The sequence below is a fragment of the Neoarius graeffei genome, chromosome 14 (genome assembly GCF_027579695.1).
Source record: "Neoarius graeffei isolate fNeoGra1 chromosome 14, fNeoGra1.pri, whole genome shotgun sequence".
NCBI classification, from domain to species: domain Eukaryota; kingdom Metazoa; phylum Chordata; class Actinopteri; order Siluriformes; family Ariidae; genus Neoarius; species Neoarius graeffei.
This window is the reverse complement of record NC_083582.1, coordinates 52,786,021-52,805,143: the sequence shown is the minus strand read 5'-3', so window position 1 is coordinate 52,805,143 and position 19,123 is coordinate 52,786,021. Positions and strand designations below refer to the sequence as shown.

The window sequence follows — 19,123 nt, the reverse complement described above, 5'->3', positions numbered from 1 at the left end:
TGGTGTAGTGGTTAGCGCTGTCGCCTCACAGCAAGAAGGTCTGGGTTCGAGCCCTGTGGCCGGCGAGGGCCTTTCTGTGTGGAGTTTGCATGTTCTCCCCGTGTCCGCATGGGTTTCCTCTGGGTGCTCTGGTTTCCCCCACAGTCCAAAGACATGCAGGTTAGGTTAACTGGTGACTCTAAATTGACCGTAGGTGTGAATGTGAATGGTTGTCTGTGTCTATGTGTCAGCCCTGTGATGACCCGGCGACTTGTCCAGGGTGTACCCCGCCTTTCACCCGTAGTCAGCTGGGATAGGCTCCAGCTTGCCTGCAACCCTGTAGAACAGGATAAAGCGGCTAGAGATAATGAGATGAGATGAGGTTAATGAATCTAGGAGTAGCCTGTGTTACTGGCTGTACTCTGTTTTATTAAATTATAATACAATCACTGAATGAGAAATCATCACAGACTATGCAATCTCTTGTATGGATATGAGCATTTAAAAAAAAAACTCAGTAAGTAAACAGTATTGACAAGGTAGACCATGATTTAATCATTTTTGTAATCTCTCTCTCTCTCTCTCTCTCTCTCTCTCTCTCTCTTTTTTTAAAGAACATGTATTAATGTTCTAATGCTACAGAGATTTGTAAAAATAATTAGACTTAAGCATCATATAACTTACCATAACTCTCAAACCTTTATTTTATAAATGTCAGATGGTAGCTTGTGTTCAAAGGAGCACTTTTCAGCGAAGATTTATTTTTGTTGTAATTTTAATTCAGTATTTAAATATTTCTGGCAGCTCATAAAATGCACTGCTCATTATTAACAAAAATACATTAGTTTAAGGGGAAAAGGCAGCATAAAATTGTGATTTAGGAATTTCTGCTTGGGTTTGTGAAGTTTGTGAAGTGGGATGCTGATGATGTAGATTCTCTTATACTGGTTGAGAGAAGGATTAAACAAGATGGTTTCAGGGATCAAAGGCATGCATAATGTATACTATATCAGAGATTTGAACATAAAACAAACAAACAAACAAAAACCCTGTGCTGCTTTTGTTTTGATGCCAGTACACTTGGATCTCTTGGCTCATTCGAATTGTGGGGGAGATGTTCTGCACTGGTGCATTTCTTCTAGAAAAACCTACTTGTGTCAATATGCATATAATGTGTAATATATGAGATTATATTCTGGAACACCAGCATTTGGCCTTGTATTGAAGGGTACAACCCACACTTGATCTGACATTATGTTGTGCATGATATGAATTTGTTGCATTTCCATTTTTCTTTGTACTTGTTCAGCGAAAGAAAAAGCTAAGTGTAACCTTTAGTCGGGGTCTTGCAACCATTTCTTAAATTCTTAATCAATATCTATTTTTGTGGTCATTTTTCAGGCTGTATTGATGAAATATACAACTAATTGTTATCTTCATCAGCTAAATAATACTAAGGACATACAATGACTGTGATGTAGTTATGCTTTATTTTTATTTGTCTATGCAACAAACTTTCTGTTAATGATTAGTTATGGAGACTTGATATGCTTAAAATTCTCATGCAAATAGTTTAGCACATGATAGATTACCAGTTCTCAGATGGATAATTAATAAAATAAATCATAAAAGCACAGATTTGGGTGATTTTATTGGATTGGATTGACATACCATCTGTGGAAATGTCAAACTTAATATTAAGCATGGATTATGGATTGGCTGACAGATGGCCTTATCAGAAATGGCTCATTTTATATGTCCCTGACATTTTTTTAACCATTGGTAATTGTATTCCTTATTTAGATTTAAGAACAAATGTAGAATTGTAATAAATGTATCAACATTCAAAATGTATTTGAATAAGATTCATGGCACATGTAAGTCATATGGACAGACTATAAGAGCATTGGCTTAACAATCTATCATTTCAAAGCAACAAATTATATTGCATCTAACCATCTATCCAGATTTTAATCTGGTGGCAAAATAAGAGTGTGTATTTGTATAACATTTATACTGTTGATTATTTTGTGTAATGGGCAGCCACATGTTATATGCTTACACCATTTAAAGCAGCAAAGTCTACATCTTTGGATAATGTTACATTTGAAATGATCTTCTGAATGTAGCTAGTGAATGTAGCCCTCCTCAGCTATATTTTCAAGGATTTCAACTGGTGTATCCATCATGGCCTATAAAAGCAGAAGAAAGTTATGCACAAGTAGACCATTTGTGTTAAAATGTCATTTGTAATTTGTTATGCCATTTGTTATAGATAATATAATGTTTATCTGATTAGTGTTGACTAAGTTTATATTTAGTATAGTGTATAATTTATTGCGGCGGCATGGTGGTGTAGTGCTGTTGCCTCACAGCAAGAAGGTCTGGGTTCGAGCCCCGTGGCCGGCGAGGGCCTTTCTGTGTGGAGTTTGCATGTTCTCCCCATGTCTGCGTGGGTTTCCTCCGAGTGCTCCAGTTTCCCCCACAGTCCAAAGACATGCAGGTTAGGTTAACTGGTGACTCTAAATTGACCGTAGGTGTGAGTGTGAATGGTTGTCTGTGTCTATGTGTCAGCCCTGTGATGACCTGGCGACTTGTCCAGGGTGTACCCCGCCTTTTGCCCGTAGTCAGCTGGGATAGGCTCCAGCTTGCTTGTGGCCCTGTAGAACAGGATAAAGTGGCTACAGATAATGAGATGAGATGAAATAATTTATTGTCATTACTCGTGAATCTCAATGAAAAGGTTTTGCAGAAAATCCTGGGGTGGAACTTTTATGATATGATGATAACGTGGTGTGGTTGTCAGTTAATGTACTTGCTGTTGATGTGTTATTCTAGATGATTTTATATTACAGCTCAGATAACTGCTGAGTGCGTTCACTCTGACAAATGCAAATAGTATTAAAAAGCTACAGATGAGGAACTGTATTTACTGAATAAATGAAACCTGTTTCAACATGCGCCACAAAATGAAAGAAGGGCTTGTAGCAGATAACGGACAGAACCAACATGGTCCTTAATGATGACAGTACATAGTTTGTCTGTGGTGCCGAGTCTGCCTCCGTTTCAAAACTGTTATTGAGCTCATCTCATCTTCTCTAGCCGCTTTATCCTGTTCTACAGGGTCGCAGGCAAGCTGGAGCCTATCCCAGCTGACTATGGGCGAAAGGCGGGGTACATCCTGGACAAGTCGCCAGATCATCACAGGGCTGACACATGTACACAGACAACCATTCACACTCACATTCACACCTACGGTCAATTTAGAGTCACCAGTTAACCTAACCTGCATGTCTTTGGACTGTGGGGGAAACCGGAGCACCCGGAGGATACCCACGCGGACAACATGCAAACTCCGCACAGAAAGGCCCTCGTCGGCCACGGGGCTCGAACCCGGACCTTCTTGCTGTGAGGCGACAGCACTAACCACTACACCACCGTGCCGCCCCTGTTAATGAGCTGTATATTAAAAAATAAATAAATACACACAGAACAGCGAGCACTGTTGGTTAAGTCAGTTAGCAAACATCAGATAGCACTGAAAGCAAACCAGCACTATTATTCGCATCACATGCATTCTTAATAATTTCCCTTAAGCTGTAGTTAGTAGGGCCTATTTGACTTTAGAAGACTACACCATTATTTGTCATATGAACATTATAGCACACTTATTTATCATATGTACAGTACCAGTCAAAAGTTTGGAAACGCCTCTAATTCAGTGGTTTTTCATTATTTTAAAATTTTCTGAATTGTAGATTAATACTAAAGTTATCAACATTATGAAGACATATATATATGGAATTATTTGGTAAACAAAAAAGTGTTAATCAAACCAGAATATGTTTTATATTTTAGATTCTTCAAAGTAGGCACCTTTTGCTTAGATGACAGCTTTGCACATCTTGGCATTTTCTCAGTCAGCTTTACGAGGTAGTCACCTGGAATGGCTTTCAGTTTACAGCTGTGCCTTGTCAAGAGTTAATTTCTTGAATTTCTTGACCTCTTAATGTGTTTGAGACCATCAGTTGTGTTGTGAAGAGGTAGAGTTGGTATACAGTGAATGGCCCTATTTGAGTACTGTTCTAATCCATATTATGCCAAGAACTAAGTAAAGAAAAACGACAGTCCATCATTACTTTAAGAAATGAAGGTCAGTCAGTCCGAAAAGGTTTGGGATGAGTTGGACCGCAGACTGAAGGCAAAGCAACCAACGAGTGCTCAGCACCTCTGGAAACTCCTTCAAGACTGTTGGAAAACCATTTCGAGTTGATTACCTCATGAAGCTGATTTGAGAGAATGTCAAGAGTGTGCAAAGCTGTAATCAAAGCAAAAGGTGCCTACTTTGAAGAATCTAAAACATATTTTGGTTTGATTAACATTTTAAAGTTTACTAAATGATTCCTTACGTGTTGCTGCATAGTCTGGATGACTTCAGTATTAATTTACAATGTAGGAAAAAAGGCGGCACGGTGGTGTAGTGGTTAGCGCTGTCACCTCACAGCAAGAAGGTCCGGGTTCGAGCCCCGTGGCCGGCGAGGGCCTTTCTGTGCGGAGTTTGCATGTTCTCCCCGTGTCCGTGTGGGTTTCCTCCGGGTGCTCCGGTTTCCCCCACAGTCCAAAGACATGCAGGTTAGGTTAACTGGTGACTCTAAATTGACCGTAGGTGTGAGTGTGAATGGTTGTCTGTGTCTATGTGTCAGCCCTGTGATGACCTGGCGACTTGTCCAGGGTGTACCCCCGCCTTTCGCCCGTAGTCAGCTGGGATAGGCTCCAGCTTGCCTGCGACCCTGTAGAACAGGATAAAGCGGCTAGAGATAATGAGATGAGATGTAAGTAAATAAAAACATCGAATTTGTTTCCAAACTTTTGGCTGGCACTGTACATTATTGCACAGTGAAATGCTTTTCTTTACATATCCCAGCTTGTTAATCAGACCACAAGGTCAGCCATGATACAGCACCCACTGATGCGTAGAGTGTTAAGGGCCTTGCTCAAGGGCCCAACAGTGGCAGCTTGGCAGTAGCAGGGCTTGAACCCCCAACCTTCTGATCAGTAACCCAGAAGGTTAACCACTGAGCTGTCACTACACTTTAATGAGCTGTTTATGTACAAATCCACTTAGTTTTACTAATCCTCTACAATGTGTTAATATTAGTGCCTAACTTTCACATTTTATGAAGTTTATTTTTTAATTAAACAGACAAATTTCTAAACTTAATAATAATAATAATAATAATAATGTATTCTTGCTTAAACATTAACAGACGAGTATTATAATTAATAAATAAATAAGGGATAAAATTAATTCATATATTTAAAGACTATTTTTCTATAAAGCTGCTTTGTGCTTTGTCTGTTGTTAAAAGCGCTATACAAATAAACTGACTTGACTTGACTACTAAGTAATTGACTATTGTTGTTACAATGTCAGGATTATAAGCCTTAAAGTTTTGGCAAAATAGTGGTAGTATAAAGTGCAATACAAACTAAATTCTGATTAAAATTGCTTTTACATTTTTTAGAATTGGTACAAATTTGGAAACAGTAAGGCTACAGTAAAATGCCGCTCTGTTACTACTTAGCATAATAAGGCATCATGGCATTTCATTAGATCCTCTTCTCAAGGCGTAGACTTTTATTTCGTAATGCAAGGACCGAAAACTATCCATCTATCCATCCATTATCCGTAACCGCTTATCCTATGCAGGGTCACAGGCAAGCTGGAGCCTATCCCAGCTGATTATGGGCAAGAGGCGGGGTACACCCTGGACAAGTCGCCAGATCATTGCAGGGCTGACACATAGAGACAAACAACCATTCACACGCTCACCTACAGTCAATTTAGAGTCACCAGTTAACCTAACCTGCATGTCTTTGGGGCAAACCGGAGCACCCAGAGGAAACCCATGCAAACACAGGGAAAATATGCAAACTCCACATAGAAAGGCCCATCAGCCACCGGGCTTGAACCCAGAACCTTCTTGCTGTGAGGCAACAGTGCTAACCACTACACCTCTGTGCTGCCCTAGACCTAAAGGTAATACAAAGATAATTAGAATGCTTAAATCTTAGGACTTGCCTTTTTTGTTTACCATGTCACTCTTTTTTCCTTGAATGTTATCTAATTGCTAAAGGTACCCATTGTGAATAATGAGTTTTTATATACAGCAGGGAGCATATGACAGTCATTAATTTGATCTCTCTTGCGTGCATGGAAAAAAGTTACAATGGCATGCAAAGTTGATTATTTTGCCTGTGAATATATCTGATGGGAGAAGTCATTATTATCTTGTTTTTCTATACAGAGGGAAACTTTTGACAGCAGGAAGATGAGTTAGGCATCTGTTAAGAGTCTAGACAAAGTGGTCTCAAAAGGATCTGGAAGGATTCTAGCTGTCATCTGGACTAATATCATGATGGTCTTGACACATCCTGAGTTGCCTGCCATCACACTCGCACTTCTGTGCAGCTCAGCATCCGTGCTGTGGGGCTTCCCATTTGGACCTGTGCTTGAGCTAGATGTCATTCCTAGGACCACTGTGCCTTTTAATGGTAAGATTATCCTCACAAACTCTTAAATTAATAATTTAGTTTCTAAAACAATTATTCCAAAAGCTTACTAAACCTTGACATATTAGGAATGAACAATTTTTGTAACTCATGATGCCCAGGAGTATATACAGTATAATGTGTATTACTCTGGTAAAAGTGGAATTATCCAGCCAAAAATGTACTCAAGTGAAAGTAAATAGTTGCTACTTTTCAAATATTAAGAAGTAAAAAAGTAAAAACTGACTAAATTAATGTCATATATTGATATGAACACAAACTATTTATTAAACATCTAAAGTGGTCATAAGCAACTATGCTGTTTTGTCTGAAAACATCATGCAACGTACATATGTTTGTACAATGTATGTACGTCTGTATGTTTGCTTATCAGATAGATAGATAGATAGATAGATAGATAGATAGATAGATAGATAGATAGATAGATAGATATTATCCTGTAAATAACCAATACCATGACACAATTTGACTTGCTACCTATCCAGTTATGTTAGCTACTGGAATTGATACAAATCTAGCTTGCCATTAGCAAAGAAAACAGGTTAGTTTAGTTGATTATAGTTAGTTAACATTAACAAATTAGCTTATTAACTTATGTCAATGTGCTTTTTTTTAAATTAAATGGAGTTCATGAATTCTAGTTAAACAAATAAGACACCTAATTTTATATGAGTCTGAGGTCAGGCCAGGGCTGTTCATCCTCAGGTTCAACACAGTAGTCTGGTGGCCTCAAATGCCCACAGATTGCTATAGCATTAACTACATTGTGTAGCATGAGAAAGGCACAGCAGTTTATGAATTGGTATGATAGTTTTTTTTTCTACTTTGATGAATTTGATTGGCTGTTTTAAACAGAAATGTAAATAAAATGTGTGGGAGCCCATTTGATTGATAAATACACTATATATCTAAATGTGTGTGGACACCTGACCATCACAGCCATACGTGGGTCTTTCCCAACATGTTTCCACAATGTTCTAAGCATACAATTGTAAAGGATACCTATGTATGGTGTAGCATTACAATTTTCCTTCACTGGAACTAAGGGAGCCCTGTGCACAAAGTGAGGTCCATGAAGACATGGTTTGCCAAGGTTGGATTGGAAGAACTCAGGTGTCCTGCACAGAGCCCTGACCTCAACCCCACTGAACACTTTTAAGATGAATTGGAACACCAACTGCATCCCAGACCTCATCGCCTGATGTCAATTCCCAACCTCCTGACTTCATTAATGTACTTGTGGCTGAATGGATAAATCTCAACAGCCACATTCCAAAATCTAATGGAAAGCCTTCCCAGAAGAGTGGAGGTTATTATAACAGCAAAAGAGGCCTAAATCTAGAATGGGATGTTCAATAAACACAAAAGGGTGTGGTGGTCAGGTATCCAAGAAAATTTTGGCCTTTGAGATTTTTAAGACGTACTTTAAATGTAAAATGTATAAATAATAATATAAGGAGTAAAAGTAATTTTTATATATATATAAAATTAAGTAAGACTACACATGTTCAATTTCAATAACAGTCAAGTAAAGTATAAAGTATAAATACTCAAAAACATTACGCAAGTATAGTAATGAAGTACAACACCACAAGTGTATACTACCCATGATGATGCCTTAACCTCCTAGGACCAATAGGGGCTTTTACTGATGTCACAGATTTTTGTTTATCATGCATCATTCACCATATTGCCGGGAAAACAAAGAAACATAGCCATGACAGTTCATAATGAAAATCGAGATGACTGCAGTCAGTACAATCTCTTTGAAATGATTAAAAATTTATCTTATACCACCAAATTGTGTTACATCCAAAAGCTGAAACATGCAGGCATGACGAATCCATATAATTTACCCACAAATGTATTTATTTATCATTTATTTTGTCCACTGCGCACGTTCAATTCGCTCACTGTGTGTGTGTGTGTTTGTTTGTTTGTTTGTTCACTGCTTCAGATGGGTTAAATGCAGAGGAGGAATTTTACTGTGCTTGAGTGTACATGCGACAAAAATAAATGATTCTTCTTAATTTACCCACAAATGTATTTATTCCAGTTGAAAAATGTTCAGCAAACCAGCTATTGGATTTGGGACACTATGACATCCTGAACTATTTATTATTTGGGACTTCAAAATTCACTGTAGAGATGCTAAAGTCACACAAAAGTACAGATGCCTACCAATATTTCGAGGAAGATTTTGTGCCAGAATCTTGTGGAAAATTCCTGATAAAGAAAAAATACCTTATTATGACAAAGGTAAGCTCAAACGTGGATTTCTAGTAGCAATAAACAAGCCAGGACCTAGATCTAGCATATTTCATGGTGTTTAGCCTCGTCTACATTATCAGCACATAGACATGCTGCTCGGCATTAGGTCTAACCAAGCATTAGGTCTAATAAAATATATTGCGTCCAAAGCCCACATATGCAGATATACATTTTAACATTGCACAGAGCTTTCACACTAACCTGATATGAAATTTTCTCCACACACACGGGAATGCTTTTCTTCCCGTTTAACTGCAGCTCGCCATTTTTCTCATCTTTCTGGGTTCACCAGGAAGTGGTGAAAAGTTAAACCAGGCTTATCTCCGTGTCTGTTATTATATCCAAAACACTACAGGTCTCTGGCATTGTTCTTTTAGATCTAATTTCTGCAAGTTTCTCTGCAGATGTTTACTGAATTGGACTTACTTGCATACACTTGTGCCGGTCATTGTTAAACACAAAGCTTGCCTGACAATATGGCTGCATAAACAAATCCGCAGTTACAACAGTGTCATGTGAAAGGCCCCAGTTACCTCATTCTTGTAACTAAACTCCTTTCCTATTAGTTTCACTGTAGTTGATGTTTAAATCACAGTAGATACTGAAAAATATACCTTAAGATAATAATCAGTGGGTTAATTGGGTTTTTAAAAAAGCACTAGTCACACATTTCTTGCTTTATTTCATATGAAAGTAGACAGAAAATGGTGTGTGTCCTGTTCATATTAAACATGTGCTCCGTTTTATGTGGTGTGCTAAAGACAGCCTGAGCTCTCTGTGTGTTATTAGTGGCCTATCTCTAGCCCTGGCCTAGTTCACAGAGCACATGCTATGAGGCTGGAAAATGAGATTAGACGACTGGAGCTCCTGCTAAAGAAAACGTGTAACTAAACTAAGAGCTGTTCATTATCTGTGAGAGCAGTGATTCTTCTTCATCATTATTAGTCAGTCATTTTATGCAGCTGTTGACAGTTAATATGATATTTTGTTTTATAATAAGAGATGTATAGCATTTGTCTGTTGTGCATGGTACGTATGAGAAGAACATTTGCAGATACAGTAAACTAATATCTCTGGCACACACAAACAGCCTTACAACTGAAAGCTAGGTAAATAATGATTGCTCATGAGTAATATTCTTAGCTTGGAGTAAAGCCAAGCCAAGTGTTTGGCTGAATCACATCACTATCCAAAGCCTTCTTGTTGAGCAGAGAACAGAGCAATTAAAACATATAGAATCTATACTGGGAGAATATGTAATGTAACAGGCTACGTATCAGGGTAAATTTGTTGTGTTTCAATTTATTATGCAATGAGCTTGAGGCCAAAGGCAAAAAACACACCACATGGCCCAGTACAGTGCATAATAAGTACATGAGGTGTATTATGAAAAGACAGTTTCTCATCATCTTAATGTTGGTAAAGTATCATTCAAGAATCATACAGAATTTTAATTTATTGGCTAACTGTTTTTAAGAATTTCTGTTTTGCTGGAAAACAGCACACAGTTTAAACTATACATGATTACCTCTGCCAGCTTTATTGGAGGAGGTTATGTTTTCTCCTCCATTTGTGTGTGTTTGTCTTTTCCCAACATAAAAGTAGTGAACAGATTTTGATGAAATTTTGAGGAAAGGTGGGTCATGGGCCAAGAAACAATTGATTACGTTTTGATGCAAATCTGGATCTGTATGTATGGAAACATAGTAAACATCTGGATATTCTAATATGTGGCTTGGCTGAGGTATGCACTCTACCGTATGCCCTTCTAGTCTTACATGTTTTTACTGAACATGTCTGTGTTTTCAGACCATCTTATTTTTCTCCTTGCCATAGCTGTCCTTGACCTACATTTCTATTCTCCTTGTGTGTGTGTGTGTGTGTGTGTGTGTGTGTGTGTGTGTGTGTGTGTGTGTGTGTGTGAGAGAGAGAGAGAGAGAGAGAGAGAGAGAGAGAGATCTCTGAGGTCTCTGGGTTTGTGGTCCTGTATCTCCTATGAGCTGTTTTTATGTTACACTGTAATATCAATGAAATAATAACAGACAAGTGAAAGGGACGTGGGAGGTCCAGGAGATGAGCATTGTGTTTTTATTCATTTGTGAGGTATAATTACTGTTATTTGATGTGTTTTGTTGTTGCTAAATAAATACAGTACATACAGTTAGACTAAGACAGTGATAATAAATCTAAACTGTTTTTGATATTTTTTGTACATAGTATCAAATTTGAATCATGATGGTAAATAAATCTGTAAAACCAGGATATCTGATTTCAACCTTGCAAATGAAAATGTGCTTTACTATATAGTGCAAGTAATGTTTTCTAGAATACACTCGTTGCACACATTGTATTGTAAGGTGGTGTTTACATTAGACCGTATCCGTATCGTTTTCGTTGCAGATGCACTGTCCGTGCACATTAAAACGCCGGAAAATGACTCCACAGGCGGAACAGTTTGAATCCGCCAGGGCCCACGTATTCAACCCAGTACGTATCTGATCCGGTTCTGTGTAAACATTGAGGAACGACGAAACGCTGTGCTGAGCTCTAGCTGACGTCGTCATTGGACAACGTCACTGTGACATCCACCTTCCTGATTCGCTGGCGTTGGTCATGCCACGTTGGTCATGTGAATGAGCAGTACAGGAAGTGTGTTGAGGAAGTCATTAAGTGAATGAGCAATACAGGAAGTGTGTTGGTTACCGTAGCACTAAATAGTCCTGTTGTAATCGCAAAAAACGGCCGTTCTGCGAGGTGAAGAGTGTACCGAACACTGTTAGATCCTTCTAGCATAAACACGAAGGCCATACACGGTGTAAAAAAGGCGTCATTGTAGTACCAGTACCGCCGATAACAGACTGGCATACTTCATTTTTTACAACGACATCCTTCCACTTGCAAGTGGTGAGTGACTTGCGCATGCCCGATATGCACTGGGATCATGTGACGTGCCGTCTAATTAGTCATGTGATTAGCGTATCCGTGTATTGGCGTTGCTGTGTGCACGGGGAACGGTTTTGTTGCGGGCACAGAAATTTTGTGTGTGTACGCGAATCGTTTTAAAAACGTTAATCTGATGATCCGCTGATTCGAAATAATGTAAACAGGGCCAAAGCCTCAGCAATCAGCATTACTAACAGCACTTTTGAACACACAATTCTTAACAATTGCCTTCTCATCTACATAACTGATATATTCTCTTTCCTCTGCTTTCTGTGCTTGTCACTATGTGATGAGCCCTCTCTGGTTACAGAAAGAATGTGACCACAGAGGTAGAGATGATCTGGATCTGCATGTGGTGGTGGAAGGAACTCAGAAATGTACCATCTTCTCTCTTCAGGACTAAAATAGCCACAGACAGTAGTCGTGGTCTCTGCTCCTAAACCTTCCTACTGTTTTCTCTTCTTTGTTTGATTTTGCTCATTTTAATTTGGTGTATGTATTGTAGAGACATTTTCAGATTTAAACATTAGCATAGTTTAAATTGGCATAAGCGGAACAGTTACAGAGTGAAGTATAATATCTCATTATCTCTAGCCGCTTTATCCTGTTTTACAGGGTTGCAGGCAAGCTGGAGCCTATCCCAGCTGACTACGGGCGAAAGGCGGGGTACACCCTGGACAAGTCGCCAGGTCATCACAGGGCTGACACATAGACACAGACAACCACTCACATTCACACCTACGGTCAATTTAGAGTCACCAGTTAACCTAACCTGCATGTCCTTGGACTGTGGGGGAAACCGGAGCACCCGGAGGAAACCCACGCGGACACGGGGAGAACATGCAAACTCCACACAGAAAGGCCCTCACCGGCCATGGGGCTTGAACCCGGACCTTCTTGCTGTGAGGCAACAGCGCTAACCACTACACCACCGTGCCACCCAAGTATAATATCAGTGGAAGGATTTGTTTACTTCTTGATCCTACATCTGATGTATGCTCATCCACACAAATGTGGATCTACAGTACATCTACATTAGTGAGGAAGCGCTTGCTAACATTCCTTCTGCTAGTTTATTGGATCTAGAACATAGATCAACCTTCAACTGCCGCTGTCATTCACACAACCTCATCCTCTGAAATGAACATATATGGGCAAAGAACAATTTTAACTGCCACATTTACATTACATTACATTGCATTAACATGGAATATGATTTTATAGCCTGAGATAGCATAGCTTAGTTATTTAACACCAAGAATTTCATTAGCCTAGTTTTTAGTGAGTAACAAGGCTTTTGTTAGCTACAGAATGCTAATGGAGTTACACTACATAGCTGGCTAGTCTACAAGCGTGGCTCACTTGCTTGGTTAGCACAGGGTTTGTCATCTCAGCTTGCTTTGCTAGCAAGAAAGCCTTTGTTAATTTTGTTACTATAGTCAGGTAACCCATCTATGTTCTAGGTTAGCCTACAGTGAATATCACAAACAGATTATAAAGCTTAATTTTCAAAAAATAATAGCTTTATCTGCCTATCGGATGAAAGGATGATGTGGTACATACTAAACAGTTTGTAACTTTACTGATCACATTACTTTTTCAGGAGCATTGAAGCTATTGTCATCTGGTGATGCATACACAGTAGTTTCCAGATTTACTATTGTTTTATTGGAACAGTTTGGGGGGGTTATGTGCAAAAGCACAATAATGCTGTGTGCTTATTTCTGGATCTCCATGTTTGCCTTTCTCAACACTAAAACTGTCAAAAACTGTGGTGAAGGGGCCATGAGGCAGGTGAAGACCAAGAATTAATTATTTAATATTTGCTGAAGGCGAAGTGAATATCCGTGAATAATAACCTTAACTTCATCTCAGTTATTATTCACTGATATTCATTGAGCCTGAGGTGGATAATTGTTTTAGTATAAATACACAGGTGATTGTTTTAAAAAAGTATTTAAAAAATCATTTATTGCAAACTTCAAAAGCGACATGCAAATGTAATATAGGTGCAGTGCAGACTTGTCACTTATCTATGCTGACTTATATAAAATACTCAGATAAAATACTTTGTTTTGAAATAGATAAAATAAATTACAATTCCACCTTACCTTTGAATAGTTTTAGACTAAACTTCATAGCATCTTTAGTGCTTTTAGGAATGGCATTGTCTTTCATAATTTGTAATTCTTCCTCACTTATGGTGACGAAGTGATTGGCCGCCATTTTGCCAAGTCGCTCGAGGTGATTATCGAAAAACAGTCTGAATTTCTTGACCAATCAGCGCGCACAATTTACTATAATCACCTGTGCATTTATACTAAAACTTATTATCAGACTGATAGGCCTTTGATACATTGAGTTAATACTTCAACGATTATTATAAATTGTGTAGAATACTATTGTAGAAGAGCGGCACGGTGGTGTAGTGGTTAGCGCTGTCGCCTCACAGCAAGAAGGTCCGGGTTCGAGCCCCGTGGCCGGCGAGGGCCTTTCTGTGTGGAGTTTGCAAGTTGTCCCCGTGGGTGTGCTCTGGTTTCCCCCAAAGACATGCAGATTAGGTTAACTGGTGACTCTAAATTGACCGAGTGTGAATGGTTGTCTGTGTCTATCAGTACGTTTACATGCACATCCAAATCGAGCTGCTGTCGGTAATCGAGCTAAGGGTCCCAGCAGGGGTGCCAGAGAAATCCAATCCTACATGCACACAAGGAAATCGAGCTATTGTGTGAGGTACATTGTGCACCCGAGCCACAGGTGGCGCTACACGCCCCATCGTGTTGGTACACTTCTGGTTGTCGTCATGAAGAAGAGCTATTCAAGAGTATAAACAAAGTTATCAGTTCCGTGTTCACAAGAAATTTTACTGGTCTAAATCACTACAAATTGCTCTAATGACAGATTTGATGACATTTCCTGAACATTTTATTTATCTTTTTATTACATCCACCTGCCAAGGGACTACAGGCGGAAATTAGCATGTACTGCTATAACCTGGTACAGACATCTGTCCTTACCACAAGGATAATGTTTAATTTGTACACTGTCCCTTTTAAAAATAAAATAAACTCTAACCTCTAAGAAGAGTGTTTGTAGTTTGTATGTACGAACAGAAGTGTTCCTAATAAAGTGGGCGGCTAAGTTGAAGTGTCATGCCGACCGAGGCTGTTTTTTTTGGGGTTTTTTCCGACCGAGGCTGTTGTGTTTCCCGCTTGTGGTCTCGTCACTCGTCACTTCCGGAATGGGCAGTGCTGAAGTAAGTAGCTGGACTACGTAGCTTGATAGGGTTTACATGCACTAAGTAGCTCGGCAAAAATCGCATAATCTAGGTCGTGTAGCTCGATTACGAGAAATCAAGTTCGGTTCGATTTCAGCCGAGCTAAGGTGTTTCCATGCCATTTAGAACTTCGATTTCAGTCGAGCAACAGCAGAAATTCGATTTTCTCTATGTGCATGTAAACGCACTGTATGTGTCAGCCCTGTGATGACCTGGCGACTTGTCCAGGGTGTACCCCACCTTTCGCCCGTAGTCAGCTGGGATAGGCTCCAGCTTGCCTGCGACCCTGTAGAACAGGGGTGTCAAACCTGATCCATAAAGGGCCTTGTGGCTGCAGGTTTTCATTCCAGCCATGCAGCAGCACACCTGACTTGGCTCATTCAATCAACTGAACTGTCTTCACACAGTCAAATACTTGCAGCCACACCCACCCTTGATTAAAGGGTGGGTGTGTCAGTTGATTGAATAAGCCAAATCAGGATGCTGCTGCATGGCTGGAATGAAAACCTGCAGCCACACGGCCCTTTATGGATCAGGTTTGACACCCCTGCTGTAGAAGGATAAAGTGGCTAGAGATAATGAGATGAGATGACTATTGTATACTATATAGAGTACAATACAGTATTATAATACAATTTGCTTTAAATCAGAGTTTCTGGTCCAAAAGTGATAAGAAAAAGCCATCTGTTTCTTTCATATTCTGTCAAGATGAATGAACCTTGAAACTCTATAATGCAATTGGTGTGAACTATAAAACATCACACTTATTAGGAAGGAGCTTGTTTAGTAAAACATTGCAGTAGTGTGCTGATAAAGTGCAAATGTCTCAGTGACCACTACAGAGCAAGGGCTAAAGTCTTGCCTGGTACAACCAGAAATGCTATGATGGCTGCAGAGAGTTCAGTAAATACAACCCCGATTCCAAAAAAGTTGGGACAAAGTACAAATTGTAAATAAAAACGGAATGCAATAATTTACAAATCTCAAAAACTGATATTGTATTCACAATAGAACATAGACAACATATCAAATGTCGAAAGTGAGACATTTTGAAACTTCATGCCAAATATTGGCTCATTTGAAATTTCATGACAGCAACATCTCAAAGTTGGGACGGGGGCAATAAGAGGCTGGAAAAGTTAAAGGTACAAAAAAGGAACAGCTGGAAGACCAAATTGCAACTCATTAGGTCAATTGGCAATAGGTCATTAACATGACTGGGTATAAAAAGAGCATCTTGGAGTGGCAGTGGCTCTCAGAAGTAAAGATGGGAAGAGGATCACCAATCCCCCTAATTCTGCGCCGACAAATAGTGGAGCAATATCAGAAAGGAGTTCGACAGTGTAAAATTGCAAAGAGTTTGAACATATCATCATCTACAGTGCATCATATTATCAAAAGATTCAGAGAATCTGGAAGAATCTCTGTGCGTAAGGGTCAAGGCCGGAAAACCATACTGGGTGCCCGTGATCTTCGGGCCCTTAGACAGCACTGCATCACATACAGGCATGCTTCTGTATTGGAAATCACAAAATGGGCTCAGGAATATTTCCAGAGAACATTATCTGTGAACACAATTCACCGTGCCATCCACTGTTGCCAGCTAAAACTCTATAGTTCAAAGAAGAAGCCGTATCTAAACATGATCCAGAAGCGCAGACGTCTTCTCTGGGCCAAGGCACATTTAAAATGGACTGTGGCAAAGTGGAAAACTGTTCTGTGGTCAGACGAATCAAAATTTGAAGTTCTTTATGGAAATCAGGGACGCCGTGTCATTCGGACTAAAGAGGAGAAGGACGACCCAAGTTGTTATCAGCGCTCAGTTCAGAAGCCTGCATCTCTGATGGTATGGGGTTGCATTAGTGCGTGTGGCATGGGCAGCTTACACATCTGGAAAGACACCATCAATGCTGAAAGGTATATCCAGGTTCTAGAGCAACATATGCTCCCATCCAGATGACGTCTCTTTCAGGGAAGACCTTGCATTTTCCAACATGACAATGCCAAACCACATACTGCATCAATTACAGCATCATGGCTGCGTAGAAGAAGGGTCCGGGTACTGAACTGACCAGCCTGCAGTCCAGATCTTTCACCCATAGAAAACATTTGGCGCATCATAAAACGAAAGATACGACAAAAAAGACCTAAGACAGTTGAGCAACTAGAATCCTACATTAGACAAGAATGGGTTAACATTCCTATCCCTAAACTTGAGCAACTTGTCTCCTCAGTCCCCAGACGTTTACAGACTGTTGTAAAGAGAAAAGGGGATGTCTCACAGTGGTAAACATGGCCTTGTCCCAACTTTTTTGAGATGTGGTGTTGTCATGAAATTTAAAATCGCCTAATTTTTCTCTTTAAATGATACATTTTCTCAGTTTAAACATTTGATAGGTCATCTATGTTCTATTTTGAATAAAATATGGAATTTTGAAACTTCCACATCATTGCATTCCGTTTTTATTTACAATTTGTACTTTGTCCCAACTTTTTTGGAATCGGGGTTGTACTTGCACATCGTCTTCATTTGGATAAGAGTGAACATACATGGCCTGGGATGATTTTTCTCTCCTGCTGTTTAAGTGTGAGTGTGGTTATATAATTTCAGCAACATGTCAGCTCTGACTGTTCTTACCCATGTCACTAGTGTCCCTCGCTATACACAAGTGCCTACCTGGCCTGCTTGACACTGTTTAGACCAGAGGGAAAGAAGTGAGTCAACAGTGATGAAACACATACACTCTCTCTCTCTCTCGTACAGAGTGTATTGTGCACATTTTGCTGTTCTCCATGATGGAACAAAGGTCATGTTTAAGCCTGAATGCTTGAGTCAACATTCAGTGCTGACCACACACACACACACACACACACACACACACACACACACACAAACAGCTGAAACAAACAGAATAGGTCTTGATATCTGTGTTGACTTTGTCCATGAATTTTTAATAGCGTGACATTCAATGTGTTTATACGGGTGGTAATCTAGAAAGTCTTTCATAATGGTTAAAATGAATATTTCTTATGTGTTCTTTTCTTTACCCATAAATACTGTATTGTGTTTGATAAGAGGAGAGTTAAGATGTGCCAGTGTGCACCTTCACAGTATTCTAGCACTATGTGACTACAAGGACATCCTGCTTAGGGATCAGTGGTCTCTATATTATCCTCTGGCACAACCATCAGGGAATACTAGTTTACCAAACACACTCCCATTTATATTTATATCTTCACTGCTGTCGACATGAGATGTGTGCGCAAAACATACAGACACAGACTGACACAAAGTGACTGTTGTTGCTTCAGGTTGCATGCGCAGCTGCATCTCTCTCTCTCTCTCTCTCTCTCTCACTCGCTCACTCACTCACACACACACACACACACCCCTTAGGCCTGTTCTGACCTTTCTTCATCCACAGTGGTGAGTCTCTTAGCTTTAACATGGTGCACCCTGATTGGCTAGTTCATGAAGATAATGAACTTAGTGCTTTGGGGGAATTAAATGGGGTTCACACTGAGGCTCAAAGCCTTTCTGAGATTTATCTCTGATTTATATATTACACCACCAAAATTCTCACACATGCCCACAATTTAACTGTATTTCAGATGTCCGAACTGGTTAGCTTGCACAACATTGTACCTAACATGTTCATGCAACTTGCATTGGTTTACATTACTTAAATTAATGTTATTTTCTTTCTTTCTTGGCCATATGATTGTCTAACACAGGGGTCACCAAACTACGGCCCGCGGGCCAGATCCGGCCCCCCAGCCCCTCTGCCCCCCATCACTTGAACCGGCCCTATGAGGCAATCCCCAAAAGTGGTCATGGCCTATTTTTTTTAAATTGCTTTTTGGCAAATAATAACATGTCTGCATCTTGTATTTTGTTGATTTTATCAATTAAAATTGATATTTAGTTATAAAATGAACTATTCATATTTTCCGAATTTTCGTCATATGCTCGCGATCAAGCAGTGACAGGCAGCGCATGCGCAGAGAACTGTCAGTGTTCAGGACAGCAAAATGGCTAGCGGTAAGCGAAAAGCTGACAGAGTGCAGAGTTTTTAAAGA

General features: G+C 39.6%; 1 protein-coding gene across 1 annotated transcript in view; it reads left to right on the top strand.

The window, feature by feature from the left end:
- Window positions 1-6,387: 6,387 nt before the first annotated feature.
- The window catches only part of sema4gb (sema domain, immunoglobulin domain (Ig), transmembrane domain (TM) and short cytoplasmic domain, (semaphorin) 4Gb), a 43,594-nt gene continuing 30,858 nt past the window's right edge, over window positions 6,388-19,123 (top strand). Inside the window, exon 1 of the mRNA XM_060939982.1 lies at window positions 6,388-6,534. Coding sequence (XP_060795965.1) covers window positions 6,396-6,534 — 139 coding nt within the window. The 5' untranslated portion in view covers window positions 6,388-6,395. The remainder of the gene's footprint in view (window positions 6,535-19,123) is intronic.